Source organism: Manis pentadactyla, chromosome 5, assembly GCF_030020395.1.
Source record: "Manis pentadactyla isolate mManPen7 chromosome 5, mManPen7.hap1, whole genome shotgun sequence".
Lineage (NCBI taxonomy): Eukaryota > Metazoa > Chordata > Mammalia > Pholidota > Manidae > Manis > Manis pentadactyla.
In genome coordinates this window covers 151,283,130-151,306,340 of record NC_080023.1, presented here as the reverse complement: position 1 = coordinate 151,306,340, position 23,211 = coordinate 151,283,130, and the positions used below count along the sequence as shown (strand labels likewise).

At 46.3% G+C, this 23,211-nt stretch overlaps 1 protein-coding gene across 3 annotated transcripts in view; it reads right to left on the bottom strand.

Moving 5' to 3' along the window:
- LOC118932720 (signal-regulatory protein beta-1-like) overlaps window positions 1-20,944 on the bottom strand; it is a 40,699-nt gene extending 19,755 nt beyond the window's left edge. The window contains exons 1-5 of one of the 3 annotated variants that reach the window (XM_057502824.1): window positions 20,728-20,944; window positions 17,575-17,895; window positions 16,651-16,980; window positions 12,328-12,453; window positions 11,056-11,736 (exon numbers count right to left, since the gene is read on the bottom strand). In XM_057502824.1, the coding sequence (XP_057358807.1) occupies window positions 12,347-12,453; window positions 16,651-16,980; window positions 17,575-17,895; window positions 20,728-20,857 (888 nt within the window). In that variant the 5' untranslated portion in view covers window positions 20,858-20,944 and the 3' untranslated portion in view covers window positions 11,056-11,736; window positions 12,328-12,346. Of the gene's footprint in view, window positions 1-2,039; window positions 11,737-12,327; window positions 12,454-16,650; window positions 16,981-17,574; window positions 17,896-20,727 lie in introns of those variants that run through there. The other 2 variants (XM_057502823.1, XM_057502822.1) reach the window with 2 other exon arrangements.
- Window positions 20,945-23,211: the final 2,267 nt, after the last annotated feature.

The following is a 23,211-nucleotide window of genomic DNA, read 5'->3' as shown; positions in this document are numbered from 1 at the left end:
TTTATTAAAAAGTAAGTAAATCAACTCTACACCAATATATTGGTTAACTTAGAAACATAGAACTTAACAAAACTGAATCATGAAGAAATAGAAGATCTGAATAGATATATAACTTAGTAAGAAGATTTAACCAATAATCAAAAATCTCTGAAGAATGAAAAGGCCAGGGCTATGTGGCTTCATCAGTGAATTCTATCAAACATTAAAAGAACTAACTCTGATCCTCTTTCAACTCTTCCCAAAAATCGAAGAGGAAGGAAGACTCCTAACTTATTCAGAGACATTCTGTGACTCATTCTCAGGGTAGCATTAAACTGATACCAAAGTCACATGAAGGTACCTCAAGAAAACTACAGACCGTATTTCTAAGGAAATCTGATGTAGCAATCTACAACAAAATACTATCGAACCAAACTCAACATCTTATTAAAAGGATTATAAACCAAGGTCAGGTGGGATTTATTCCTGGGGTGCAAGGATGGTAGAACATATGAAAATTAAACAATGGAACAAACCACATTAATAGAATAAGAGGAATAAAACAAAGAATTTGATACAGAGAAACAAAAGTCAACATTTTCCATGATAAAAACAGCAAAGTAAAAATCATGGAGAATTCCTCAAAATGATGAAGTCATGTGTGAAAAACCCACAAATAACCTCATTCTCAGTGGTGAAAGTCTGAAAGCTTTCCCCTAGGTCAGGAATGGGACAAGGATGCCCACCTTCACTTCCTCCACTCAACACAATAGTGGATTCTAATAAAAGTGACTAAGCTAAGAAATAATGTAATGGCATTCAAATTGAGCAGTAAAACTGTCTCTGTTTGCAGATGACATGATTTTATATGTCACAAATCTAGAATCTATACATGAACATAACTGTTAGAAAAAGTCAGAAAAAAGTAAATACCATATGATTTCACTGACATGTGAAATCTAGAAAACAAGCCAAAAAATATAAATAGACTCATAATTACAGAGACAAATTGTTGGTTATGAGATGGTAGGGGAGTGGGGAAGTTGGTGAGATAGGTGAAGGGGATAAAGAGATACAAACTCCAATTACAATATAAGTAAGTCACTGGGTGAAAAGTACAGCAAGGGAAATACAGTTGATAATATTCTAATAAGTTTGTATAGTGACAGAAGATAACTACACTTTCCATGGTGAACATGTCATAATGTAGATAATTGTAAAATCACTGTGTTGTACACCTGATACCAATATAATATAGTATGTTAACTATACTTCACTAAAAATTTACTTTCTAAATGAAATCTTAAAAAACCTTTCAGAGCTAATAAACAAATTCAGCCAACTTACAGGCTATGAATCAGCACACAAAATCAGCTGCATTTCTGTAACACTAGTGTCAAACAATCCCAAAAGGAAATTAAGCAAACAATTTCATTTACATTTGATTAACACACACACAATACTTAGGAGTAAATTGAGCCATTGAGATGAAAGAGTTGTCGATGAAAAAGCATAAAATATTGCTGAAAGAAATTAAAGAAGACAAATAAATGGGAGAATATCCTATGTTCATGGATTGGAAGACTTCATATTGTTAAGAGGTCAATAATGCCTAAAACAATCTGCAGATTCAATAGAGTACATGTGAAAGCAGGGTTCATAGAATTAACTGTGGAGCTGTTTGGCCTGAATTTGAGCGCTGGTTACTCCACTGCCTCATGTAGGTGCCATTGGGCTAGTTACTCTCTCAGTTTCCCCATCTGTCAATCAGGGGTAATGGAGCTATCACACAGGGATGTGGTGAGGAACAGACCAGTTAATGTACACAAAGTTGTGGCTGTGGTGTTTGAAGGATCATCTGTTTCCACCCTCGGGTCACCAGCTGCAGGTGATGGATTCCCAGAGAAAATGCTCAGGCCCTGACTTCATGCTCTCAGTGACGCCCTGTCCTTGCCCTGTGGCAGTGCTGGTGGTGCATCCAGTTTAACCTCGAGCTCTAACCCAGGGGCAGGGGCAGGACCAGGGGCAGGAGGAGGGGATTCTACCTCAAGGCCACTCACCTGTGAGTCCCAGCAGTAGAGTCAGCAGCAGGCAAGGAGAAGGGTGGGGCCGGGAGGCAGGGATAGGCATTGTGGACACCCGAGGAGGCTGCTGTGTCCAGACCCGGGCTGAGAGAACCAGGCTCCGCTCTGTGGACAGCAGAGGAGCCCCGCCTCCTGTGATAGAAGAGGAAGTGCCACCGATGGGGTGGAGAAGCCGTGAGACAGCCCTGCTTCTAGATTCTAGAGAGTTCCTGCTTCTAGATTGTGAAATGGAAGTCAGGAAGGAAAGGTGGCTACAATGTGAGGACTTACTCATCTTAGGTTTTCAGGGGGCCCTGGACAGCCCAGCAGAAATAATGCTTTCTCCCTGCCTGGGGTCTCTGCTCTCTCCTCTGGGCCCCTCTCTCCATCTTGAGGTTTTCATGGTGACTCTGCATGTGGGAGCCCCAGGCCAAGAGGGATCTGAGGTTCTGGACTATGTCTGCAACTTCCAAACCAGGACCCCAAGATGTGGCTGGCTGGTGGCCTCATTCTGCTCCTGCCCCAACCCAGAGCTCCCAGCTGGAGAAGGTAGAGGGTCACCAGGGCTGTTCACCTTTGGGATGGAATCAGGTCTGCTCTGAATGACTCCCTATTCCAGCCTTTGATTGATGGAGCTGGTAACACACAGCCCAGATGCGTGGTGCTTGGTGATCTCACAACTTGTATGCGCCTGCCTCCGGTGAAAGGATCATTTCCTGACCTCTTGCAGGAGAGAAAGTGGGTTCTATGGCCCAGCAATCACACTCCCAGTCATTTATCTCAGAGAAAGGAAAACTTATGTCCACAAAACCTGTGCACAAATGTGTACAGCAGCATTCTTTGTGTTAGCAAAATGCTGCAAACACCCAAAATGTGCTATAATAATTGAATGGTTAAGAAATTGTAGTTCATCTACAGAAAGAAATCCTACACAGCAGTAAAAAGGATGAATAATTTACACGTGCAACAACATAGAAGTTCTGGAAGACATTATGTTGAGTGGAAAAGTCAATCTCAAAATGTCACATACTTAATGACTCCATTTATAAAATATTCTTCAGATTACAGAGATGGACAATAGATTGGCCTCTGCCTGAAGTTTGGTATGGTGGGGATGGGTGTCACTATGCAGGGCTGGAACAGGGCAGACCTTTGTGGTTATGCAAATGCTTTGTGTGCTGATTATGGTAGTTACACAAACACAAACATGAGTGGAGCAACATAAGCTAAAATTAGGAATGTTACGAGACACAGCTAAATATCAATCACTTCTTGTAAGGTAGATACCGACTGTTAAGTTACATAAAATTATAACATAGTGATATTAGAGTGATGGGTATACAAAGTGTGCATGTGTGTCACCAGGAAGAGAACATTCTATCCCCACCTCCTTCCATACTGGAAAGCCAATAAATAATGCCTTTGAGAAAACAAGTAGCCACGTAAGCATGCTTTGTGAGATTTCAAAGTAAAATCTTGACTGATCAAGCTAAGAGAGCTGAAAATGGCTGCCCCTGGGAAATGGATATTGGTGGAAGGTTAGGGAAACTTATGTTGCATATGTAGAAGTTTAGATCTGTTTGACTCTTCAATGTGTGCATATGTAAATTTGATAAAGACAAAATGAATTTTAGATCATTAATGTTATACCAATTACCAATGAAAGAATGTCCATACTATTATCACTAGTAAGAGTTTATGAGCTCGTTGGATTTAAGGTTGAATTTCAAAACTTAATTAGAATGCTATGTAGTATTCAAAGCCAACTCCATAAACTAGAGTATTAAAGACAGCTCTAGAAGGGATGTGTAACAACATTTTGGGGAAAATAAATGTAAATTTTGAATTGAAGTTCACAAATGAAAACCTAAATAAATAGAGGCATCTCATGTCCATGAATGGGAGATCAGTATTAGGAAGACGTCAATTTGATGGAATTAAAGATAAATATAAAGCAATGAAATAATAATTCTAAAAGAGTTTTATCATGAAACTTTACAAAGTGATTCTAAAATCCATTTAGTCAAAGAATAGGCAGGACAGTTTTGAACAACCAGAAGAGGTGGGACAATATGACTAAAGAAAGTATCAAAACTTATTAGATGCTATTGTAATTAAGACAGGGTACTTTTGACAGAAAGCTAGACAAATAGCTCCTGGAACAAAGAGTTCATAAAAAAACCCCACAGATTTATAGAAACTCAATTAATGGCAGATGGGGCAGTGCAGATCAGTGAGTGCTAGATACTTTATCCTTGTGGGAGAAAAAAACAAGTTCCTTACCGCACATCACACACATACACACACACAAACTAAAATATACCTAGATCAAAGGTGTAAATGGAAAGAGCAAAACTTTTAATTTTGCTAAAGAATCAAAAACCTTTTTTGTTGTAAAAGCTGTCATGTAATAACCAACACAGCTGCCTGCTGGACCGGAGTAGAAGGACAGGAGGGCCTCTCCTGTATGAGCCCAAGGGAAACAAAGATGAATGCTTCTTGAAAAGTTGTACTAGCAAACATTACATAGAGCTTTAATGCCACCTGGAGAAAAATCCATAAATGGGAGCATATTCTTATAGAAACCTATAGAGCTGTGGAAAATTAATAAAATAGCTACATATATTGACATAAATAAATCCCATAAACTGTGTTATGCATAAATAATAAAAGTTCATGAATCTGTGTACAATTTACATAAAATTGAAACCATGCAATGTAATGTTAAATATTGCTTAAGGATTTATACCTATGTTATAAAAGTGTAAAATCATGCAGGAGAATGATAAACACCAAATTCAGGACAGTGTTTTGAAAAGGAATGGAAAACCATAATTGCAAAATATTAATACTTTACACAGATAGGATGGTAGGTCCACTGATATTTTTTAGATGATTATATATTTCAGAATAGAAAAATGCTTGTTAAACTTTGTGATTTCAAAATACATGTGTGTTAAAATGAAGTCACACTTGCAAAACCTGTGGATTAAGGTAAAATGTGCTCTGATAATTAAGGGTTGTTCTTAATCAGAGCAGGTTGGAAGTCTGTTTCCTGGATCTGCTTGATTCTCCTGTGGGTGGAGGACAGGACACTTTGAAGCTCAGTGCTCAGGGTCACATATCTCTGACTCACCATGACCAAAGTCCACCCTAGACTCAGCTCCAAAGCTCAGAGGGAAGGAACATCAGGAGGGTGCGTGGAAGGGAGCGTGTCCTTGGAGGAGGTGGGGCTGCAGAGGGAGGGGCAGGGTCCTGGGTAGCCTGCGGGACCTTCAGCTTCTTCTCCCTGCTTGAGCCCCTTGACAGGGCCCAGTGCATGGCAGGGCATGGGGAGGCTGAAGTGAAATCATTCATTTGTGTTTATTTCCAGCAATATTTCATGAACACCTACTGTGTGGCAGGCACCATGCTTAGCCTGGGTTCGTTGTGCAGATCAGAAACTGACTCACTACTCTTCACACCCTAACACCTCCCTCTGGGTCCTGCACTCTCTCCCACACCCACGTTCATCTTTGCCACTACTTTGCACTCTGAGTCTCTCAGATAGGCCCTCCTAGTTGATTTAGTTATACTTTTCTTATTCATTCCAAAGATATATAATATGAAAACTGGAAGATATAACAGTTCATGGGGACTCTTTGAAGTTCAGGTCTCAAAGCTTTGACCTTCATCCCACCTCCACACCTGGGACTGCCACCTCCAGGACACCAAGGAACCTAAGTTGAAACCCTTCAAACTCCAGAGTACTCTGCAATGCGTGAGAGTGGGCAGACAGAGAATTCTAAGAGATATTTGGAGAAAACATGAGGTTCACGATCTTATCTTGAGGCTGGGCCACCCTTGAGGGCACTGTGAGCCTTGTGTGTTTGTCCTGGATCCTGTCACCAGCCCTGATGGTGACCCTGACTTCCCACTGAGGACTTAAGGCCTGCCCCCAGCTCACCTGTTACAGGTTCCATGGCCTGAGGATGGAGGTGGCTGTGAAACTCATCACCAGAAGCACCTTGAATCCCAGGAGGACAGCCTCACAGATAAGGGCAGGCATCTCTAACCTCGGTACCAGCAGGTAGGGGAAACATCAACTGGGCTCCATGAGTGAAGCACCTTCTCTGAGGTCATTTTGCCAGGAAGTTCCAGACCCAGGACGTTGCACCCGATTTCTTACTCCAAGCCCATGTTCTTTTCTCTCTTGAAAATAAGACATGACTTTGACTACTAACCTCACCTTGAATTTGACCAAATAAGTACTGATTTGAACATCTTCCACACAGAAGTCAAAAGGCCATGTTCTAGATGAACAAACCCAGACAATCAGCCTTGTGTGTTAAAGTTTTGTGGTAATCTAACTTTAATAAAATCTTAGGAGGCTGATATCACTATACTAATTTATAGATGAATAAACTCAGGCCCTGAGGGGATAACTGACTCAGTTGCCTAAGTTTACAAAGGTATATTAATGTAACTAAGTTTGAAGATAGCTTTTTCTGAATTTACATTATAACAAGAGCATTGCGGATGACCATCGCAGAATCACCAGTAAGCAAGGATATAAGCTGAACCCCCTCTCGGGAATTTTCAGGAGGGTAGAACTACAAGACTGCTATTTCCTCTGAACTAAAAGCTCTTTCAGGATGACCACATGTAAATGAGGCTGTGTCCAGACAGCATTGATTATTTAAGGAGTCACGGACTCTTAAGCTGGGCAGGACTTCAATGATAAGCAAGTCTCCACTGCTCCCCATGCCGGCTGAAATCCTCTCAGACATCAGAGGTGACCAGGTGACACAGGGAGAGATGTGAGCTTCCTGGGCTCCAGATGGGCTGGCCTGTGCTGTGCGCTGAGGGCGACAGTATGAGGTTGGTTCAGGTGGGAGGCTGGGCCTCCTGCTGCACCTTACAGTTGAGCACCTGCTCGGAACTCCGCACAGACCCATTCATCAAATGCAGGTTCCCAGACTGAAGGTGCCATCGATATTCTGCCTGGGCATGGGTGGCTCAGCAACCGCGAACATATGGCAGTTTCCCAGCCAGGTGAGATGCACACTGTGTGGGTGGAATCACTGCACATGGCAGGTAACGGCCACCAAGTCTGAGGAGTGGGAAATCAGAGACACAGTCTCTGCAGGGGCAGCTGACCCAGCCCAGAGGAAAGAGACAGCTGTATATAGGAAATCCACTCTGGTAGCCCGAGAGTATAAAGGATGGGGTCCATCTGCTCAGGGCCTCCCCAGGGAGGATGTAGGTGTTGGTTAGCAGATGTGTGCATAACAAGTAAGTGCACGGCTGCTGAGTGTGAATGTGGAGGGCTCTCCAGCTGGGATGGAAGGATGATGGGTGGTCGAGTGAAGGGGTTGATGAAACCCGTCCTAGTCTTTCCTTCCTTTTCCATGTTGGCCATCTTGTCCCAGAATGCAACATGGAGGAAGCCTGAGGACATTGAGCTAAGTGAAATAAGCCAGACACAAAAACACAAATATTGTATGGCTCCACTTACATGAGCTATCAGGGGCAGTCACCCTCGCAGAGACGGACAGCAGAACCGTGGTTAGCAGATGCTGGAGGCAGAGGAATGGGAGCTCCTCAAAGGGTATCCACTTTCAGTTGTACAAGATTAGAATGTTCTGGGATCTATTTCAGAATGATGTGAATGTAATTAACAGTCCTGAACTGCACACTTAAAGACAGTTCTTCTGGTTAAAAAACAAAAGAAGCACTGGAAAGGGAGAGAGAGGTTCACCTTCACTGAACTCACTGAACTGGCCCTATGACTGGTGTATATCTCATTGCAAATGTTCGCATGTGTGACAGCATTTGGACTGTAACTCTCTGTCACTGGAACATATGACTTGGTGGCCATGGGTTTAGCTTTCTTTGTCCCGTTTTACTTAGATATTATTGACATACAACACTGAATAAATTTATAACACATGTTCAATGTAATGATTTGATGTATGTAAATATTACACATGATCATTACAATAAGTTTAGTTAACATCCATCACCTCACACAGCCACACAGTTTTTCTTGTGATGAGAGCTTTCTATTAGTATTAGTAAGATGTGTTCTCAGGAGCTTTCAAATGCACACACAGTGTTGTTAACTATAGTCACTATGCTGTGCATTACACCCTAGAACTTACTACCTTATAACTGGAAGTCTGTATCCTTTGACCACCTTCACTTATTTTCCCCACCCTCCATTCCCTGTCTCTGGCAACCACTCAGATAGTCTCTGTATCCGTGAGATTGGATATTTAGTTTCCACATATAATTTAGATCATAAGTACTTGTCTCTAAATTGCCTCACCTAGTGTAATGCTGTCACGGCCCATCCTTGTTGCAAATGGCAGGATTTCCTTTTCTTACGTTGAATAGCATCTGATTGTGTATGTGTGTGTGTAACCGCATTTTCTTTTAACATTGGTCTACCTGTAGACACTTAGTCTTCTCCCATGTCTTGGTTATTGTAAATAATGCTGCAGTGATCCCAGAAGCAGAGATTTCCTCAGGAAGTGATTTTGTTTCCTTTGGTGATAGACTCAGAAGTGGAATTGTTGGGTCACATGGCAGTTCTATTTTAATTTCCGGAGGTATCTCCATGTTGTTTCCACAGGGTGTGCACCAATTTACATTCCTACCAACGGTGTACAAATGTTCCCTTTTCTCTGTATTCTTGTCAGTTCTTGTCTTTTTGATGAATCCATTGCAGGAGATGTGAAGTGGTATCTCACTGGTTTTCATTTGCATTTCCCTGATGATGAGTGAATTTAAGCAAATTTTGATGTACCAGTTGTCCATCCACAAGTCTTCTTCTTTGGAAAGAATATGTATTCATTTGCTCTGTCCATTTTTAAATAGGATTTTTTTTCTTGTTGTTGTTATTGAGCTTTGGGAGTTCTTTATATATTTGGATATTAACTCCTTATCAGTTGCTTGGCAAATCACTTCTCCCATTCATTAGGTTGCCTTCCTCTCTTGTTGATTATTTCCTTCACTGTGCAGGGTTTTAGTTTGATATAGACCCATTTACTTATTTTTGCTTTTGTTTCCCTTGCCTCTGTTAATACCAGTGTCAAAGAGCTTACCGCTATGTTTTCTTCTAGGAGTTTTATGGTTTCAGGTCTAACATTCAAATACTTAATCCATTTTGTGCTGATTTGTGTGCATGATGTAAAGTACTGGTCCAAGTCCCGTTTTCCCAAGACCATTTATGGAAGAGACTGTCCTTTCCCATGTATATTCCTGCCTCCTTTGCTGTCAGTGTATTGAGCGCATGTGTGTGGGTCAGGTTCTCCTCTGTCCACTGATCAATGTATCTGTTTCCTGTAGGTTTGTAGTATCATGTGAGATCAGGCACTGTGATGCCTCCAGCTTTGTTTTTCTTTCTCAAGATAGTTTTGCAGTTTAGGGTCCTTTGTGGATTCCTACAAATTGCAGAATTTAGAACAAGTTGGTGGGAGGGGGCTTGCTGGCCACCAGAGCCGGGCCATCAAGGTGCACGTCCCAGGATGGCAACAAAAGCCGGGGTGCCAGACATGTGCAGGAGCTCCTCGTAGGGGGCTGCTGGGGCCTGGAGGGGGGCCCACGGTGTGTGTGTACAGGCCCTGCTGGCCTCCCTGGTCTCCGGAGAGGACTGTTGCCCCCTAGGTTGTATTAAATCAGGAGGCTGACCCTCTGGCTGCCTTGCATGGCATGTGTAAACAGGCCTCTTTCAGGCAAAGCCTGGGAGGTGGGCCTTGTCTCTGCTGCCTCCAAGCTGAGCCCTGGGGGGGAGCTAAGGGATGACCTGACGTGCTGCTAAGAACTGCTCTTTGGTTCTGGTCTGTGGGCCTCAGGGACACAGCCCCACTGGCTCTCACTGCTGCCTGGTTTGGAGGAGCAACCCTCAGCAGGGAGTCCTAAAAGTTGGGGCATTAGATGCTGGGTCCAAACCCTTTGCGCCTCAAGGAAAAGCAGGGAGGGGTGAGGCCCCTCCTGGTTGAATGTTGCTGTGCCGGGGGCAGGGTTCGCTGCCAGATTCTCTCTCAGTGTGGGTTTCCTCTTGTTCATCCAATATGTAGGAGTCGCTCAACTAGCTTTTGGGTTTCTTACAAGGGAACTGTTCCATTTGTAGCTGTATGTTCCCAGCTGGGGAGGTGAGTTCAGGAGGCTCCCAGTGTGAGCCAGACCTGACTAATGCTTCTAAAAAGCTTATTTTCCTCAACTCATGACATTATAGTTGCCCTACTTATGGTCGGCAGAGTGTGCCAAATTTTGAAGCAAAGGTCACTTTTGCTCTCTGTAAAGAGATTCTTGAACAAAGGTGCCAGTCTCCAAGGGGGAAAGTTATTTCTTAAAATGGTTGGTAACATTGTCAGGAAACAAGGCCCAGGGGAAAACTATCACCATCACAGGACTGCAGAGCATAAATGCTACAAACTCCTCAGTAAATTAAAAAAGAAAAGTAAGTATCTACTCCTCTGACTTTGCTCCAGACCCTGTGTGCTTTCACTTAAGGCTCCCTCATTTAGTGTCACCACCATCCTTTGAGGCAGCATTATTCCCATTTCACAGAGCAGAGAACAGGCTCATAGACTTTGAGTGAGTCGCTCAAGGTCATAGAGCCAGAATGTGTTTTCTAATCACTCATCCAGGACTCTGTCTGCAAGATCTCAGAGGGGAAACCTGTAAGCTGTGTGTCACCTGAGGGAAGGGGAGCACGTCCCCCCTCAGGATCTGATGGGTCACAGGAGTGTTATCCTCTCCCGTGGATCATTTGGTCCAGAGATTCCTAAAGTTACACATTGTGGTCAACACAATTTTTCAAACATAATTACATAGTTAATTTTCTCCAGAGAGCATATTTTCAAAAAGCCTGACCCTTTCTATAAATAGTTTAGAGAAGAAATGTATTTTAATAATAGGCAAATAGAAAGGAAATAATTTATACAACACATATTTATTGAATGTCTGTTTTTAAAATTCCCTAAAATCTCTAGAACTGGTCCTCAAGGTATATAGTAACTGAAAAAACACTGGCGGCAGTGAGCATGTGTGGCATTTGGGTGACGACATGCACCCTGACCCCCACGCAAGCACAGCAGGACTAACTCTGCTCCAGACAGTGCTGCCGGGGACACAGGACTCCGTTTCCCAGCTCCCAGCTCAAATGTCCTTCAGGATTTCTCACCTCACGATGTTTCTGCACCTCAGCTACATAATATCTGTAAAGGACAAGAAAAGCTATGGGAAAAAGAAATATTTACTATTGAATCAAAGCCACAATTTCGAGGCCAGCTTGCTGTACCCAATGCTACTGCTGTGGGCACAGCATGGCTATCCCCTCCCCTGGCTCCCACGCCCACGACAATGGGTGAAGGGCCTGAACGCGTAGCAGCACTGCCCCTTCCTGGTCCTCACTGTCCCCGCCCATCACACTGAAGTCCTGAGGGTGGGGTAATGAGGAGGTGGTATCTTTGGATTCTGTGTGCGTGTGTTTCTGAGAGGAGCGGGAATGGGGCCCCAGCCCTGGGAACACTGGGGTCTCTGAGAAGGAGCAGGAGCTGCGGGCAGGCAGGGCTTCCAGGTGGGTGGCACTGGGAGGAGAATCTGTGGAGGCCTCTGTCTGCTCCTTGTCTTTGGCTGGGCCCCTAAGGGCAGGAAGGGGGCAGCAGGCATGGAGGGCAGCAGGCAGCAGGTGGGGAAGGAGGAGCTGTGGGAAACAAGATTCCATTTAGTTCTGTGCTCACCATTCAAGAAATGTCCCTGCATGTGTCTTATGTCCTCTGGGCTGTCCCCCTCCTGGGAGCATGTCCTGAGCGGACAGGAGGCCCTGAGATGGGACTCTGCCCCTCAGCCTTCCTCACACGGTGCCCCTCACCCTTCCCATCCATCACTGTGTTACAAGGAGGCTCACAGTGGGCACAGCCCTCAGAGCAGCTGATACGGGTCTCTCAACATTTCTCCCAAATGTGGACGTCTTTTCCCCATGGAGCCCCACTATTCACAAAATGTAGAGATGGTCTCCAAGGGGACCACACCCCTGGCCACCTGTCATGCAGCCCCCTCTGCCCAGAAGCCCTGGGACTCTGTGGACCCCTTTGAAATCTTTGATTCTGCCCCCGTACAGTCCCCCCACACCTCCTGGGAGCTGGGAACCACTGAGAGGGAAACCCAAGGTCCCTGATGTACTGAGAGAGGTAGGTCACCTTCCCTTAACCCCACGGGGTCCCTGACCCTGTGTGACCTTGGGTTGGCCCTCCCGTGACCCTGGCCCTTCTGGGACAGACCTTGGCCTGACCACCCTGTTCCACAACTTACAGTCAGGCCCTCCTCATCTTGTGCACATAGATGGCAGAGACACTGACCGTCAGCAGCACCTTGTAACCGAAGAGGAGAGCCACCAGGAGCTGAGGAGGTGGCTCTGGGCCTGGAAATCAAGGGACAGGAGGAGGCATTACAAGGGCCCAAGTTGTCCATTCCCAAGGGCCTCCACTTACTCCATCTGAGGATACCTGGGCCCATCAATGCTTTCAAGCTCTGGAATCTGCCCTGGGCTCAAGTTCAAGGCAGAAATCAGGGTTCGAAATTCCTCCTTATCACTCACTCATTCCTCAGGCTGCCAGGATGTCCTCTTGAGGGACGAGAGAGAGGGGGGGGCTCAGGGACCCATAAGTGTGGTGCCTCCTTACTGACTAGTCCTCCACCATGTCGAGCAGGTATTATATTCTCATTCTGATGAGGAAACTGAGTCCCAGAGAGTTTAGGGAGGGTCACACTATTAGTGGGATTCAAACCTAGGAACTCCATCCCTGCTGTCCCCTTAGGTGAGTCTCCAAACTCTTCTTCTGGGCCAAGACAAGGCCGACCTTCAGGGACATAGGAAGGAATGTCAGCATGGCCTTTGGTCAGTCACAAGGTGAAGGGTAAGTGTGAAGCCAGAGGACTTCCTGGCAGCACTGAAGATTCTTATCTCCTAGAGCCACATGGCAGGCAGGGCTGAGGAGGGACCCAGGACACGATGACAGGAGCCAGGGAACTACAGAAGGGGGTAAGTTCTCAACCTCAGGGGTCTTCTCTGCCAGCATCAGGCCCTGATGGGGAAGTAGGGGACCCTGAGATGTGGGGTGGGGACCGCTGAGTGGCCTGGAAGTTGGCTTCTGGGCTGCCGAGGACAAGGGCAGCAGCACAGCTCCTTGCCTCCAATGATGTCCTCTGCAAACTGGGAGGAAGTGGCAAAGGGAAAGGCGTTCTGTGCAAATGTCTGTCACTATCTCTTGGGAAAGAGTGTCTGAGCTACAAAATAACTGAGAGTGAAAAGAGGGAACGCAGCCCATGCTGGGCACAGGCTCACTGGGCTGCCACCGTCCCTCCCTCAGCAGCCAGAGGAAAAGTGCCGGAGAAACAGGCCAGTGAGGCTGGCAAGAGACTCTGAGAGTTATTTGGAAGTTTCCCCGTCAACATTAAATCCACCCTAAATTTGATAATATTGGAATAGTGTCCTGCAGATTAGAACACAGACCATAGGCAAGGGGCATAAAATCTGCTTCATTTGCAAGGGTTGGCAAGATCCCCAGAATCTGTGAATATGTTACCTTATATTGCAAAAGGGACTAGAAATAGTGATTAAGAACTGAGTCGGGCATTATCTTGTTTATTAGAGTGGAACTGATGCAATCACAATATCCTCGCAAGGGAACAAGGTGGGCAGGACACTCAGGGAAGGAGACGTGATGGCAGAAGCACAGAGTGATGGCTCCTTGGACACAGTATGGGGGTCCTCTAGGCTCTGGACCAGGCAAGGATGCACATTCCCCCCACAGCTTCCAGAAGGAGCAGAGCCCTCAGACGCAGTGTGGACAGCCTTCTGACCTCCAGAGCTATAAGGTAATGAATGTGTGTATTTTCAAGCCACTGAACATGGGGTAATTTGTTACAGTGGCAATCGGAGCCTAATGCAAGGAGGCAGGGGCATTTAAATGGACAGATGTGATTAAAAGGACGGGCTCAACTCAAAGGGCATATCCTCTGGAGGAAAATGAAGAAACAGTTTGGCAATTGAGTGATGAAGGGATAAGAAAAAAGTGGGGGAGTGAAAGGAAGGGTTTTGAAAGACAGGAGAGACGCACAACATTAGAGAGCTCAGAACCCTTCTCCCACTATCAAAACCGTGCAGGCCCCCAAACCCCATTAACACAACTAGGTTTTTCTACACTAAAATAAAAGAGGTCCATTAACCGATAAATACTGTAAAACACTCCAATACCATACAAATGAACAAAAAGTGGTGCCTCCACACATCAGAGCCTTCAGAACTGGGACTGCAGGGGCCGGGGTCCTCAGATGCCTGGGGTGGGCTGTGGCACCCCAGTGCAGCAGGGTCACATAGCCATTTGGCACTTTGCTCCAGCCCATCACGTAGACACCCCAAATCACTTACAATGCTAGTGCCCTAGGCAGAATGTGAAGACAGGCACACTTAGAGCACCCAAAGGGAGCCCTCTCTTTGAGCCCAATGGGAAATGAATACTGAAAAGCAAACCCAGGCTGCTGCAGACCAGATGATGTACTCATCCCCCCCACCTGCCACCCCCACACATCCTGGTTCAGTGCAACTCTGAACCCCAGGAGGGACCCCAGACACAGGAGGTACTCTGAGAGGTGGGAGGGGAAGCCCATGGCTCAGCCCCTGAGACCTGGAAGCAGAACTGAGCCTGGGAGTCTAGGTTCCCCTCCTTCACCTCCCCAGGCACAGAGGGAGACCTGGGTGTAAAAAGCAGTGTGAGAAGGGTAAATGTGTTCGAAAAACTAAGCATCTCAATCAATAATCTGAGCTCCCACCTCAAGAAATGATAAAAGGAGAAGTGAAAAGAAGTCAAAATCAAGTGAAGGAAAAATATTAAAGAAAACAGAAAATCAATGAAATTGAAATAGAGAAACAATGCAGAAATCCAGAGAAAACAAAAAGTAGTTTCTTTGAAAACATCAATGAATTTAAAAATGTCTAGCAAGACAGGCAAAGACAAGAGGAGAAATGACCCTTTTCCAATATCAGGGATGCACCAGGGGATAGCACTACAGACCCTGCAGACATCAGAGGATAAAAAGGGAATATTGTGAAGAATCTATGGGCAGAAATTTGACAACTTTGAGAAAATGGATCAAATTCTTCAAAAAGTACAGCCTACTGCAATTCACTTGATATGAACTGAATAGTTAGAATACCACTAAATTGCTGAGATACTTTTTCAAATCCCAAGAATTCTTGATGCTCAGGTGTGTTCACAGGAGAATTCCACCAAGTATTTACAGACTGATTAAAACTAATTTTGGTGCACAAAGAGCACCTATGAGAGAAATTAGGAAAAATCTGAACATACACTCTTTTTCATATGACATTAGCAAATTACTGTTAATTTCTCGAAATGTAAAGGTACTGATTTTGCAGAAAAACCAATGTCCTTAATTATGTGACCTCACAATTACGGATTCCATTTGTAACTGGGTGTGCACACACGACTAAATTATCAGTGGACTTAATTATGAACTGTCTGTATGTCTCTTGCTTTGAGGGAAGTGGCCTTCACTTCCCTCTCTTTACTCTTCCTGAAGGCAGGGACGTGGACACTCAGTGACCCACGATTGACCCAGAAGATAAGGACAACACAAGGGGGTAAATTGGAGGGAACATGTGATTTGAAGGTCTGGAGTAAAGACTCCTGGAAAACCGACTTTACCCCTCTGGGAGTTACATGAGACAGAAACAAGGCATATTTTGTTGGCAGCAAGGAGGATTCTGTAGGTCCTTGGACAGTGTCCAGCTGTGTTTGTGGGGGAAACAGGTCTCTAACCAGCTCACAGTTGTGTATAGGCTGGTGGTCCACATCCTCAGGGCCTGAGATTGACGTTGACTAGTTCAGCCCAATAGTCTGGCTTAATGTCAAGAAATCTTCACGACATGCCTCCCACTGTGCCCCGAGTCCCGTCTGTGAAACTCCGAGTTCCAAGCACCCAGGGGGGTGGAAGCAGGAAAGAGGAGCTCAGGTGAACTGAATTTGCTGATAGTAAATGTTCAGTGAGTAATTCTGATCATGGCTGGCCCATTGTCACAGATCAGGGAACAAAGGAGGCCCATGCTGTGACCACTCAGGGTCCCCTGAGTGCCAGGTCCAGCCTCAAACTCCATGTCCTCAGGGCTCAGCTTTGGGTATGTCACAGTGCAGTGGGTGCAGATGCCTGCTGGGTGGCATTAGTGATGCGGGTGGAGAAGTCTAGGACAGACCAGAGACCAGCAGAGGTTGGAAAGAACAAGGACAGCAGGGGGCTGACATGGACACAGGATCGGTAGGAGAGGAAAGCAAGAGGCAGGGCGCTGTGACAGGATGACCCCTCCCTCCCTTCTTTCTCTCCTAAATATGTGTTTATGTCGAACCACCCACAAAGATATGTGCAAACTCTTACAGTGGTGTCTCTTGGCATAAGGGATTTGGGGAAGGAGTACCTGACTTTAAAATTCTGCTTTATATTTATGGACTTCTCGATTATTCTATAATAAGAACGAATTACTACTTTCAACATCAAGAAAAGAGATGAGGTTTAAAAAGAGCAGTGGGAGTGGAGGCCTCACCAGGGATCTGGCCTGTATCCTTGTCCTGCCTGTGGGCAGAGACGTGCACGGTGTGGGTTCTGGGGACTGCCGGCTGCCCGTCATGCTCCACCTGGCAGGTGAGCACCACGTCCTCCCTGTGGGCAGTGACGTTCACCAGCAGCCAGCTTGTCCAGTTAAAGGTCCCATCCTTGTTCTCTGTGGGGTTTGAGGCCGTTTCTGTTCGGGACACGTTTCCGTTCTCCAACCAGCTCAGCTGCAGGCGCCGGGGGTAGAAGTTCTTCACTTGGCAGGTGACGTTCACCTGGTTCCCTGCCACGGGGCTTTGGGAAACCTCCAAACGGGGCAGAACTGAAACAGCACAGGGCAGAAGCTCTGACCTTAGGAACAGACAGATCACAGAGGATGGGCTGCATAGCTCAGCTCCCCCAGCTTAGCTCCCACAGGGCAGGGAATCACCCAGGATGGTGCTAGGCATGCAGCTGGTGCTCAGACACTGAGGGCTCTTTGCATATGAATGAAATGACTAAGCACAGTGCCTGGCACACAGTAGGTGCTCAAAGACTGGCAGCTCCTTTAGGGTAAAAATGAGTGAAATCACAAGCTCAGCCCGTGGCAGGCAGTAGGGACATCGTAACTGTAGCAAAATAAACGAAATCGCTAACCACAAGGGGCTTGGCTCCCAGAAGGTGCTCAGTAATTGTGAGTTGCTGTTGGTAAAGTAAATGCAACTACCCAGCTCAGTGCTGGGCACTGGTAGGGGCTGGCCTGGCAGCTGCCATTCAAGTATCAGTAAGTGACCGGCACATCCAGGCGCCGGTGACTGGGGAGGACTGGCAGGCATTGGACTCCAGGCAACTCAAGGCCTGGAGCCAAAAGCAAGGGGAGGAGCAGGGGGAGGCCTGGGCGCAGGAGTGGGCTCGCTCTGGGTGTGGGGGCATCTACCTCGGAGGGTCTCTGACAAGTTGGCGGTCCCACGAAGAGGGGGGCCCCCCTGCAGGGTGACGTGGGCCACCTCACAGATGACCTGGGAGCGAACATCCCCCGGGGCCAGCACCACCTCGGCTGTGCTGGAGATGCGGTAGGAGGCGCTGTCTCCCTCGGGGTCCACGTTGGTCTGGGAGGCCGACAGCTCGTTCCCATTTTTGAACCATTTCAGGGTGATGCTTCTGGGGGAGAAGCCGTGGGACTGGCAGGTGAAGCTCACTGTCTGCTCAGGTGTGGCCCTATCCGTGGGGCCCAAGACCACGGGGGGAGAGGGTTTGGCTACAAAAGGACATTTATAAACAAATCGCATGACTGTGATTATCACCACGATAAGCATGTGACCCTGTTAAGAGTATGTGTGAATCACACTATCGTCTAATCCTTGTCATCGCACTGGGAGGCGGGGTCGCCGTCCTCCCCTTACACAGGAGGACCAAGGTTCCCAGGGGCGCTCAGTGGGGCAGAGCCACCTGCAGGTCCAGCCCTGGTTTGCGTTCACCGTCTTTCCTCTGCCACACGAGTTCCCGCCCATCTGGGCACAGGCACAAAATTACTGACTGTTGTCACTCTGTACTGACTGTTCCTAAGTGGCGTCCCCTGGAAACATACCAACTTCAGGTAAGGGTTTAGAGAAGTGAATCAGGGGAAGCAGTGGCTCAGCGGGACAGCCAAGGAAGCTGGAACCAGGCTGGCGAGGGGACGAGAGGCAGCAGTTGTGTCTCCTTCCTGGAGATGCCGTTACGGTCAATTGAAACATGCTTTCTCTTAATAAAACAGAAGATGATGCAGAAACCTGAACAAATAGAACTGTTTTTGACCAGACTTAGTTTATGTCCAGAACTGTCCCTTCAGGTATTTATGAATTTCTCCTTAGTTTTCATTCTTTCCACAAATGTCCCAGCAGGGCCTAATCTGTGCCAGTCATAGCGAGTACAGGACAGAGCACATCTCACTGTGTGCACAACTGATTGATTTTAGTGCCTCTGTTCCTAATCCTTGAAGCTGTGTGTGTTTCTGTACAAAGTGAATCAAAACACAAACCTGGTAAGATGAGTGAGGGTGTGTGTACAACACAGAGCCTGGCATACAGTGGACGATTAGTAAGTAACTCCTATAATATTATGAGATCTGGTTATTACTGGCTCTGAAGCTACCTATTTCCTCTTAGGCTTTTAGAAGGGAAAACAAATGCCTGGAGGAAACACCAAGAAAAGTCCCAGTGCCTGCCTCCCACAGCCTCCGAGCAACAACCAGAAAAGCAGTAGAAACCCCCAAATTATGATTCTCTTTGTCTTGTTTAAATAACAAGCCTGCAGAACTCACTTTCAAAATGCAAACCAGATCACATTTTCCTGCATTTTCTTTACAGAATGCCAGAGGCAGGTTGAGAAGCAGAAGGACAGATTTCAGGAGGGACAGCTGGTGTGTTGAGGCAGGGAGGCACTGCGGCTGAGCAGTATGTGCTGGAGGGGATTCCAGTCTGTTCAGATACACACACGTGTAAAATGGGAAGGTGTCATCAGCAGTGAAGCTGGGATCAGCACAGTGTGTCTGGCTCTGTGCCTCCTCAGGGGCAGGGGGAGCAAGAAGCCCCTGGGAGCAGGAGCACTCCATGGGAAGGTGTCCTGGTGATTCCATTCTGGCTTATTTTCTTGGAGGGCACCCCTGAGAACATCTGTAATACCTGTGAAATCAGGATGAAACCATGTACCCTGCCAACATGCAGGGGTTGTGGGGAGAATCTACTTGAGATTCTGTCCAGCAGGGAAATTTAACAGCATCCACACAGTTAAAATGCATTCCCCCAGCCCCCGCCACCACCTAGCAAGGCCACTTCCAGGTGGCACTCCCACCGGAGTAGAGTCATGCAGGACATCGTATCCACCACATGCTGTTTATGGCCCAAGGTGGGGAACAACTTTTCCATAACAGCACACTGTACAATGATGGAGCTCTCTCCACCCTCTGGGGGGCTGAACCGCTGTAAAACCACGGGCAGCTCTAGGTGGTGGTAAGTATGCTGGACTGGGGAGGAGGGGCTGAGGTTTCCAATCACCTCAGGCTTCAGGGTCTAAATGGGAGGGGTTTCTGGGCTTGGGGAAACCAATGAAAAGTAGAAAGACTGCTCCCTGCTCATTGGTTTAGTGTAACAAGCTTTTATTCAGCATCTACTATATACCAGACCCTTCCATGGAGAGAGTGTCCAATGTCAGGACAGGAAGGAACTAGCCCAGAATCAGATGTGGACTCTAGTCCAATCCCCTCACTACTGGCCATGTGACCATGAGCAATGTGCCCTGTCATCCCTTGGCCTCAGGCTCCCATTCTGCACATGGGGGCATTGGTTGGATGGGTCATTCCTCTACTGACAATCCAGGATTCAGGATCTGGGCCTCTGGCACCACCCACATCGAAAACTTCTCACAGTATGAAGGACATTCGAAGACATCCCAGCTCTGCTCAGAACCTTCAGTGACTGTGTGATTTGGTCCCTGATTCACAAGATGGGTTGTAGACAGACCTGCAATAGATGCCCAACAATGGTATCTCCTACCCAGGGCATCAGCCTAAACAGGGAGTCTGTGCGTCTTATGAATTTCTTCTCAGTGTGACGTTTGTGAAGAAGAAATAAAGAAATGCACAGAGTCCCCTCTCCCTGCCGTGCTCTGCTCACTGCTGCCGCACAACGTCCAGAGCAGGGCCTGGCACCCAGCAGGAGCTCAGTAAGTGCTCAGGAAAGAGGAGCCTGGGCCCCGTGGAGGGAGGGCTCCCTGGAGGCAGTGGGGAGGCCTGGCCTGTGACTGGGCAAGTCACTGAGGCTTTTGCTCCCTCAGCCCTGGACCAAAGGGCTGGACAGGACTGGAAAAGGCAGGGGCTGTGGAGCCAGCAGACTGGGGACAGACTCCCCTCCATGCAACAGCAGGGGACCTGGAGCAAACAAGGGCCTCTTCAGGCCCCAGCCTCCCTGAGCTGTGCAAGGCGGGGAAATCAGATCATGAATATGAACTCCCACTGCCCACCTGATCCTCAGTGTTGCTCAAAGAATGGAGGGCGTTCCTACTGACAGGCTGCCCCACCACAGGGCCTGGAGGAGGCCCACCCTGGACTCACCACTCACGGTGACCCGAGTGCCTGGGCCTGACTTAATCTCCACATCAGGGGTCCCTTTCTGGAACTTCACACAGTAGTAGATGCCGGTGTCCTCAGGGCTGATGTTACTGATGCGGATGGAGAAGTCCATGTTATTCCTCTTTGTAGCATCTGAAGCTTTTGTTACTCGGGGGAAGGGGCCTTCTCCTCCCTTGAAACTGTAGATTAACTGGCGACATGGTCCAGCCCCCCTGAACCACTTGCTGGGCCCCACGGGGAGCACAGAGGTTAGGGTGCAGTTCAGAGTGGCCTTCTGTCCAGCTGTGAATGATACTGACTTCTCAGGCTGAATCACCTGTAGCTCCTCCTCACCTGCCACTCCTAGAGGGAAACATACCAGTATTGGCTCATTTTTACATAATCCTGCATATTTTCTCAGATGTTTGTCAATAACAACACTCATGACTGAGCTCACACCATGAGCAGGCCTTGAGTTCAGCACACTGCTGTCCATCACATGGAACCTTCAAAGGAGCCTGCTTTGTGTGACTCTATTAAAATGTGGAAACTGAGGCACAGTTAATTGGTGTGGCAGAGATCAGGTCTGAGTGCCTGAGCCTTCTCTAGAAAGGTCATGCTTCCCAAATATTTCTGGCTGGCCACGTTATGGCTTCAAGTTGGGTGGCACTTTCTGGATTTTGCATTGGGTGACACCCGGCAATTTTCCAAGCCCACTGAGTTGTGAGCAGAAGTGATGGATGCATTTTGTGGGATATGCATTTGACTGCAAGAACCTCTGTGGACCCACTATGCTCTCCCCCTTAAATCCACAGCTCTGGATGGGCTCTGCTCTGTCACCTGGGGGCCTGAGGGACCTGAGTGACATGGTGTGCAGCGTTCCCAGCACACAGTGAACATGGGGTTTCAATAGGAAGAAAAGCATTGTTTCAAGTCTGTCTGATTTTTATAATGAAGTTATATGAGTTTCTGAAAGCTGCTGTAACAAATCACCCAAAATGTGGCGGCTTAAAAGAACAGAAATTTACTATTGTCCTGGAGATGAGAAGACTGGTATTACTGGGCTACGTCAAGGAGTCTGCTGAGCCCCGTTTCCTCTGGAGGCTCTTTCCCTGCCTTTCCAATTCTAGAGGCTGCCCACTGCCTCTTCTCAAGGTTCCCTCTTCTTTTCCATCCAACCTTTCCTCCTGTTGTCACCTCTCCTTCTCTAACTGTGACTTTCTTGCTTCCTTCTTATAAGGACCCTGTGGTTATATTGGGCCCAGGTTGCTAATCTAGGACCGTCTCCCCCTATCAAGAGTCTTAACTTAGTCACTTCTGCAAAATCTCTTTTGCCATATCAAGTTAAATATTCACAGTTTCTGGGTTAGGACATAGATCTCTTTGGGGGCCTTTGTTGCGCCTATCACACTCATCTCTCCTGAGTGTTACAGAAACCAGTTGCCATAACAAATACATGTATGCAACATTGTCATACAGGGTGAATGGCAGAGCAGATTTTGGAATCTGGGAGAAGGGCTATTTCTTCAGTGCCCTGGTGAAATGGTTTATAAAATAAAACTAGAAATCAATAAGGGAAGGAGAAATGGAATATTCAGACACATAGAAAAGAAGAAGCACACTATTAATGTTCAAAAGGTCAAAGAAGGATCACAAAAGAAGTTAGAGAATACCTTGGGAAAAATGAAAATGGAAACACAACATACCAAAACTGTGAGAGACTGCAGAAGCAGTGCTAGAGGGAAATTCACAGTGTAATTGCATACATTTAAAAAGAGAAGATCATAAACAAATAGCAATTATACACTCTAGGAAATTAGAAAAAGAAGAAAAAAAGTAAACCCAATCAAAAGATAGGTGAGTGAAAGAAGTTACAAAGATCAGTGCTCAGTTAAATAAAATATGAATAGAAAAACAGTTGAGTAAATTAACAAAACCAAGATCAACACAATTGACAAAACTTTGGCAAGTTTGACAATTAAAAAAAGAGAGAAGACACAAATAACTAAAATCAGAAATAAAAGAAAGACATTACTAGCAATTTTACAGAAATAAAAGGTTTTTTATTAAAAAGTAAGTAAATCAACTCTACACCAATATATTGGTTAACTTAGAAACATAGAACTTAACAAAACTGAATCATGAAGAAATAGAAGATCTGAATAGATATATAACTTAGTAAGGAGATTTAACCAATAATCAAACATCTCTGAAGAATGAAAAGGCCAGGGCTATGTGGCTTCACCAGTGAATTCTATCAAACATTAAAAGAAGGACTAACACTAATCCTCTTCCAACTCTTCCCAGAAATCGAAGAGGAAGGAAGACTCCTAACATATTCAGAGACATTTGGGGACTCATTCTCAGGGTAGCATTAAGCTGATACCAAAGTCACATGAAGGTACCTCAAGAAAACTACAGACCATATTTCTAAGGAAATCTGATGCAGCAATCTACCACAAAATACTATCAAACCAAGCTCAACAG